This window comes from Nanorana parkeri, unplaced genomic scaffold (genome assembly GCF_000935625.1).
Source record: "Nanorana parkeri isolate BGI_ZX_2015 unplaced genomic scaffold, ASM93562v1 scaffold2019, whole genome shotgun sequence".
Classification (NCBI taxonomy): Eukaryota; Metazoa; Chordata; class Amphibia; order Anura; family Dicroglossidae; genus Nanorana; species Nanorana parkeri.
This window is the reverse complement of record NW_017308287.1, coordinates 55,549-64,066: the sequence shown is the minus strand read 5'-3', so window position 1 is coordinate 64,066 and position 8,518 is coordinate 55,549. Positions and strand designations below refer to the sequence as shown.

At 45.3% G+C, this 8,518-nt stretch overlaps 1 protein-coding gene across 1 annotated transcript; it reads left to right on the top strand.

Annotated features, from left to right (window-relative positions):
- The first annotated feature begins 3,794 nt into the window (after window positions 1–3,794).
- Window positions 3,795–4,562, top strand: LOC108800420 (vomeronasal type-2 receptor 26-like). Its single transcript, XM_018572403.1, has one exon. It carries the CDS (start codon window positions 3,795–3,797, stop codon window positions 4,560–4,562), a length of 768 nt encoding a protein of 255 aa, XP_018427905.1.
- Window positions 4,563–8,518: the final 3,956 nt, after the last annotated feature.

Sequence of the window (8,518 nt, the reverse complement as noted above, 5' to 3'; positions counted from 1 at the left end):
TAGGGCCGTTTCTTTCCGCTGACTAGCGTATTGAGATGACTGTTTGTACATGCAGTTATAAGTCCTCTGAAACTACCGATCTTACTGTTATGTCGACATGTGTATTCAACCTACTGTTTTGCACTCTGTATGTTCCTGCTCTTTGTACTTAATAAAAATATATTGTTAAAAAAGAACTGAAAAATATAACTTTAAGCCTTCTGGTCAGGATCAGTTCAATCACAAATGCAAAAAATGGTCTTAATTATGTTGAGCTTAGTGAAATACACTAAAGGCCAATTTCTAAACACTAACACTATTAAAGAGCTGGCCTTCTTTACTGAAAAGGATGAAATGTTAAACATTAAACCAGAAGACGTCATCTGGAATGAAGGCAGAGTACGAAATCATTTTACTATGCATCCAAAATATTTGTTGACATTAATTACAATGTGTTTAAAATGGGAAAATGCCTATTGTACAGATCTGAATGCAAACGTGATCAGCTTAGGGGTCAATTCACAAAGCTGCTGAGGGATCTAGCCGTAGCTTCGGCTGATCCTTTGGCTAGCTTCTGCCCCAGGACTCTTTCGGTTCAGTAGAACCGACGGGCTGCTTTATGGGCTATTCACTATAGTTGGCCGAAGTTGGCCGAGCGGCTCAGTCGAGACGAAGGCATATGCTTCGGCTGACTGATCCCAGGTGAAAGTCGAAGCTGGCCTACAGCCTGCTACTGACAGCTGGGCGGAGCCAGCCGTCATCTCACGGCTGGCTCCAGCCACTTGCAGAGACAGATCAGCATCCCTGGTTACCAGGTAACCAGGGATGCCCATCTGTCATTACACTGAGAACCCAGCGGAGCCACCGTGATATCACGGCGGCTCCGCCGGGTTCTCAGTGTGAAATGTTGTGCTGAATAATAAATAGTAATAAATAAATAATAAATAGTAATAAATACAGTAATAAATAGAAATGCACCAATACCTATACCGATACTAGTATTATCATACTTGCCCAAATGCTCCGATACTGTTGTGACTGCAATAATGTACAACATAGCATATACATTGCAAAAGTCAGGAGATTTATGTGCGACACAACATAAACAGTGTACGGCATGCAGTGCAAGGGTCAGAGGTATAACATACAACATAGCTATTGCAGTACTGAGGACAGACGTATAATGTACAACATAGCTAATACAGTGCAGGGGCCAGGAGTATAACATCTCTGTGAGTGCACAGTGTGGGTGAAGCGCTCTTTCACTGCTTCCTTTTCCCAGCACCAGAGTCAGAACAGAACTTGGCATGGCCCCATAAGGAGGCACTATAATGCTCCCTTCCGTAACACCACACAAAAGCACAGATGTGCTGAACTGCATTAGGGAGAATTTTCATACAAATGAGCCACCACCGGATTTACCTGTGACTGATTCCCCACCTAAATTGCATATGAATAAGCTTTAGGCACAATGTAACAAGGGAGGGGATGCCAAACTGAGGAAGTGACTGACAGACTTAACGAGTTTCACACTATGATCCCAAGACACAGCCCGGGTCACAGTCTTCAAAGGGACGGCTAAATAAAAAAGGGGACTTTCAATATGTATACTTGTCTAAATCCATCATAGTGACAATACTAGAAGAGAGGTGTGGAAAGCTTACGACTCCAAGAGGTCCTCTTACTATGCTTGCACAGTAGCTGGGAAGTCTGTTAAAGGAGAACTATGAGGGGGGTGCTTTTCACTCACCTCATAGTTCTGGCTGACCTGTGACAATGAGACTGTCACAGGTTGGCTCAGTCATTCGGGAAGTGAGCGAACACATACCGGCATTCACTCACCTCTCGATCCTGTCACGGCTCTCTGCTGGATTCCTCCCTCCCCGCTCCGATCCGCCAGCGCTGACTGGATGGGAGAGGGGGCGGGTACAGCTAGCTCTGCCTCTAGATAGGCAGAGCCAGCTGTCAGTCACGCAGCTGGGCGGATCCCGGCATAATTGTCGGGATCCGCTTCAGCTGTGCCGTCTCAGTATACAGCAAGCTACAGCTCGCGGTATACTGAGCCTAGGGTGACGGGAGGACACTAGTTTGTGTCCTCCCATTACCCTAAGGAGAACTATGGGGAAAAGCCTTAACCACATAGTTCTCCTTTAAGAGATCTTCGAGACACCTGGTATTGCAAGTATGCATGCACTATTTTTTTTTTTTTCAAATTCACATGGTTCACATTAAAAAATCTTTTTCAGTTCTGCTTTAAAACAAAGAAAACAAATATTTGTAAACAATGTTTATGGAGTACAATAATGTACGGAGGACGTATCCAAATACTGTTCAACCAAGACTAGACTAGAGAAAAACTCAAAAGTTAGGAGGCAGCTGTCATTTTTAAAGAGCTCCTCGGATTTGTGTCTCCTCGTACAGTGTACGTGACAAGTCATTTGGTCCCTTTGTGGCTGGACGTACAGTGTACGTCTCCCGTCACGAAGGGGTTAATGTGTGATTTGTTATATACAGTATATATTAGGGATGCAGTGATACCATTTTTTCCATACCAAGTATAATTAATGATACTTGTCGTCACAGATACCAATTACCAATACCTTTTTGTTTATTGTCATGTGACAGTTTTTCTAACACAATACAGACTAATGATTTCAGGTCAGTGGTGGAGAGCCAGAGCCAGGTCCCAGCTACAACTGCTGCAACCCTGGTAGTTCTCATTAAATTGCCAATTATCGGCTCTGGTATCTGGACATCCCTAGCTCATTCCAATCAATTCCTTGGAAAAAAATATGTCCGCATCAGTGTTCAATATAGATTATGTTTAAGTGAATTGACAGCCTACATTGGACAATCAAGTCCCTCAACATATCCGATGGAGGGTAAGCTGCCCCAACAAGACACAGTTGGAAGAAAACAACTTGATCAGAGTTTTTCTTTATTTTCTTTATTGTTGGATGGTGTGGGAATGGGTTAGATCCTCTATCAAGTTTTACTTGTTGTCTCTGTTGCAGAGATTTACCCTTCTTAAGCTGGCCATATACCTATAGATTATCTGCAGATTTTCTATGGTCATATGGTAAAAGTGCAACAGATTCCTCCATCTATGCTAAATTGTGTGGATGGAGGAATCTACCATGGGCCAAGCTTCAGTATCTTGCCAGTCAGCCCCATTGGCTGTCAAAATAGCTAAACAATCTGATTGGATGCAAGCATTGTTCAGGTATTTTGAGAGCCAGCGGGGCCGACATGCAAGATACTGAAGCTTGGCTCAGTGGGCGATTCCTCCATCCACACAGTTTAGCATAGATGGAGGAATCTGTTGCACTTTTTCCATCTGACCACAGAAAATCTGCAGATAATCTACAAGTGTATGGCCAGCTTTATTGTTCTGCTGACTAGAGACAAAGATTGTCCATATTGATTGTCTGTGCTCTTTTCAGACTAGTCATAGAGGGATGGAATAGTCACTATTATAATAACTGGAGCCAGGACAGTTGCCTGATCAGGTTATTAAACTGAGTGTAATCATGGAGGGGCTAGAAAATCAACATTCTGAGGCAGAACTTACTTTAACATATGTTATATTATTTCATAAGCCCAGGGTTCCGATAGATAAGGAATTTCCAAGTTACAGTAGCAGATAGCAGAATTGTCTCATGTTTCCCTTTATCTCTGCAGATAGTGACAGCTGCTTCCAATGCCCCAATGAAGAATGGCCTGATGAGAAGAAAGTCAAATGTATTTCTAAAACATATGATTTTCTGTCCTATGAAAATGATGCAATGGCTATGTTTTTTTCATCAGCTTCAGCAATGTTTGTGGTGATCGCATTATTTGTATTAGGGAACTTTATTTATTACCGGAACTCTCCAATTGTGAAAGCCAATAACCGGACTTTGAGCTTCATCCTTCTGACCTCCATCTTCCTGAGTTTCCTCTGTGTCTTCTTGTTCCTCGGACGTCCTGTGGATGTAACCTGCATGCTGAGACAAATTTCATTTGCGATTTTCTTTTCTATTGGTATCTCTTCTCTTCTGGCCAAGACCATCACTGTCTGTATTGCCTTCAAAGCCACCAAACCCGGTAGTCCCTGGAAAAAATTGGTCACAGTCAAAGTATCTAATTCTTTGTTCCTGAGCTGTTCCTCTGTCCAAATTCTGATCTGTGTTATTTGGGTGTCATTGTCTCCTCCCTACCAAGAATATGACATGCACTCCTATCCTGGGAAGATCATCATTCAGTGTAATGAAGGGTCAGCTTTCGGGTTCTACTCTGTGTTGGGTTATATGGGACTTCTAGCAGCTGTGAGTTTTGTTCTGGCTTTCATGGTGAGGACATTACCGGACAGTTTTAATGAGGCCAAATACATCACCTTCAGCATGCTGGTGTTCTGCAGTGTCTGGATTGCCATGATCCCGGCCTATCTGAGCACCAGAGGGAAATACATGGTGGCCGTGGAGATATTCGCCATACTGACCTCCAGTGCTGGGATACTAGGTTGTATATTTTTCCCAAAATGTTATATTATCATTTTCAAACCTGAGCTGAACACTAGGAAACAAGTATGTTACATAAAATGATTCTGAGAAGTAATAACAGGGAATGTGAAGGTAGTTGGGGGTAAACATCATCTCATCACATAATAGAAAACCCCTTTAAGTAATGTACACCTTATCATTTCTTATAAGAGAATCTCTACCAACAAGGAGTTTCTTTAATGGCCATTAATAAAGGTTTTATTACCATTACAATTATTGTGAAGTATCTCTAATTTTCAGGGTTATTCACAAAAGGGTGAAGAGTTTGGAGAAGGCCGGAGAAGGGAACAATCTAGGACAACATAGCTGATCTAGAACGTGAGCTACCCGCCTTCTACCGATAATTCCTCAATATGTTTCACTAGATCAAACTGGATTTGTCTCAGGTAGAGAGGCCAGAGATAACTCCCTGATAACATTGGAACTCCCAGCCTACGATATTTTTATCTATAGATGCTGAAAAAGCATTTGATAGAGTGGCATTGGACATCCTTCTGGAAACTCTTAGATTTATTGGATTAGGGGATAAAATGATGGGATGAATCTCTGCAATATATTGTAACCCCACAGCACAGATACGGGTAAATGGGAATACACGGCCATATGCTCACCCAAGATGCACATCCGTGCAGGTGCGGGTGTCTATACTCGTACATTGACAGGATGGTTCCTGTCTGCATCCGAGCAAGGACACCTGCACCCACACGGATGTGCAGTTCGGGTGAGCGTACGGCCGTATACACCCATAGGGAAGAACAGGCTGCTGCGTACAATTACATGCAGCACCTGTCCTTTCTGGGAGCGGCCCGATACGGCTGTGCACGCTGCACAGATCTGTACGGGCTGACATTTAGCTGTGTGCATGAGGCCTTAAGGTAAAAGTGCCTTATTATTTATTTATCACAGGTATTTATATAGCACCAACAATTTACGCAGTGCGTTACATGTTCACACCAGTCCCTGACCTCAAGGAGCTTACAATCTAAGGTTCCTATCTCATATGCATATATATATAAGAGCCAATTAATCTTCCAGCATTTCTTTTAAGTGTGGGAGGAAACCAGAATACCCGGAGGAAACCCACGCAAGCACAAGGAGGGCATACAAACTCCTTGCAGAGAGTAACCTGGCCGGGATTCATCTCCAGTGCTGCAAGGCAGAAGTGCTAACCACTACGCCGCTGGGCTGCCTCTCTATTCACAGCCTTTTCAACTTCTGCCAAACACATTCCTAAACTCTACATTTTGAATATTTTGGGAATAACTCTGTTTAGTGAATGTGAATTTGTGGTTTTAAAGGTTTTTTTGGCATTTTATTAAACTTAATTTTTTTCAAGAACACACTTTTCTTGATGCCAGACAATGGCATCACTGATACTGTTTGTGAAAATCCAACTGTTCCGTCATACCATGTACACTTCATCTTCCAAGCATGTTATTAAAAGGAATGGCATTTTTCCCATGTCACACTCGAAATCACATTAAAATGCCCCTCTCCCTGCTGTATGTTTTTATTTGCTTTCTTAAATGTCTCCCATGGCAGGGCCCAGATCCCCGTGTCATTTTTGTCAATTGGCTTGTTTATTAACTTCAAAAAAAGGGCAATAATCTAGAATCAAGATTCTCTCCAACATAGACATCAATGGGTTTCACAGATTGTCACAGACTTACCCGGCGTGTCCCTGCGCTCCAGCAACGTGGCGTCTCGTCCGTGACGTCACACCGGCTCCGCCCACGGGGCGCGGCAACACAGGTAAAAGGTCTGCTGGTTCGTCACTCTGCGTTCTCTCGTTGTGGAGAGTCGAGTGACGAACAGAGAACCTGCAGGCTGCCTTTGTATAGTCTTCCCTGATCCCTATACTGACACACCAACAGACGTATCGAGACTTCAACCCCGCTGTGAGCGTAGAGCTATACGGAGCAAAACCGCAAGTATCCTGGACTCATTTCTTCTCTAGCTGAACCTGCTACTTGTATCGTGCCTGCTTCCATACTGCTTATGTTCTGCTATATCACACGTACACTCACTGTACCGCTCCAGCTGTTCCGGATTGCCTCACATTCCCTTGCCTACACTTGCTACGTGACACTGGTCTGATACAGTCCCAAACTACAGTAGTGACGCAAGAGGGGTTGTCATTGTGCATTGTCTGCTGATAAGTCTGTAGGAACTACAGACACCTGCCGTGTACTGCTTATTGCTGATTGCTATCTGCTTATAACTTTATATATGTGCTTCGCTATTGCCTATTGCTGATTAACCTGCCGGTTACCTATCCATTGACGCTGCATGATTGTCATATATTTTGCAGCTCCTTCGCTTGCTACCCATTAACCAGTTGCATCACCTGCTGTTTAACTCACCATTGATACACTGCCTGCTGGTACCGCATAAGTACAGCTCTCCACCTATGAGTGTGGAGTTAGGTGCAGTACCCTCAAGTCACAATAGCACCACTTAGCTTAGTTATAGGAAGTATATGATGAGTGCGGTCTCCCTCTCGCAGTTATTGTAATTGGGAGTCGCTCACTGAACTTCCTCATCAAATAAAACCCCCACCTGTTCCGCAGCTGAAATCCAGTTAGACGTATCACCTGTCCAGCCTTGACACAGATCAGTTAAGGTTTCATAGATTTCCAGAAGCATTTGATGAACCCTCCCATGAATCAAACTTTGAGAGAGCTTCCTTACTGCATAATGTTTCCACATTCTCAATCTGATTGTGGAAAGCTTCCTCTATAGGTACACTATGTATTGGCAATGCCAAGAAGACTTGGTGCACACCTCTGCAGATCATAATCTACTAAAAAACAGTTAGCAGCCTCAACTTCTCACTGGCTGATCTGCACCTTTCTCACTATAATTAATTCTACCTCCTACATGCAACTGCATCCCGCAGAGAAAGGTCCGCCTGCTCTTTCTGTCGTCGCTGGGCGAGTTGGAGTTGCTGCGTGAGGGTACGACTTGGTTGACAGAGGAGTCGGAGTCGCTGGTTCACCTCCGGTACCGGAGCATCGAGGGGCAGGTCCGGGAGGGTCACCGGATGGTAGCCGCAGTTGGCGTAAAACGGGGAGAGGCCTGTGGATGAGTGCTGCTGGTTGTTGTAGGTAAACTCCGCTAACGGGAGATGGTCCACCCAGTCGTCCTGTAGATAAGAGGAGTAGCAGCGGAGGTATTGTTCAAGAGTCTGGTTGGTCCTCTCGGTCTGCCCATTAGTTTGCTGGTGGTAAGCGGAGGACAGGCTGCGGGTGATGCGGAGACCTCGGCAGAAATGGGTCCAGAAACGGGACGTAAACTGCGAGCCCCTGTCTGAGACAACTGTGTCGGGGAGCCCGTGTAGTCGGAACACATGTTGCAGAAAAAGACTGGAGGTTAGTTGTGCTGTGGGAAGGCCAGAGGTCGGGATGAAGTGGACCATCTTCGTGCATCGATCTACCACTACCATGATGGTGGTACAAGCTCGCGAGGGAGGTAGGTCCACGATGAAGTCCATCGCAATGTCCCTCCACGGTGAGGACGGCACCGGCAGGGGTTGCAGTAACCCGTCGGGTCGGGAGGTTGGTCATTTGTGGAGCGCACAGATAGAACATGACTCCACGAAGGAATGCACGTCCGCCGTCACGGAAGGCCAAAGCGGGAGAAAAAGAGGGCCCACCTGGCTTGTCGGGGCCGTAATCGCTTGGCACTGCGAAGGTACTCGAGGTTCCGGTGGTCCGTATAGACCACCACGGGGTTTTCTGCCCCCTCCAGTAGATGTCTCCATTCCTCCAGAGCATTTTTGATGGCGAGCAATTCCCTCTCGCCCACGTCGTAGTTACGCTCGGCCCCGGTGAGCTTGCGGGAGTAGAAGGCAATGGGGTGCAGGAGCTGCTTCTCCCCTTGGCACTGGGAGAGAATGGCTCCAACCGCCCCCTCGGAGGCATCGGTCTCCAGATAGAAAGGACGAGTGGTGTCTGGTTGCGCTAGAACAGGTGCCTGGGTAAACAATTGCTTGAGGC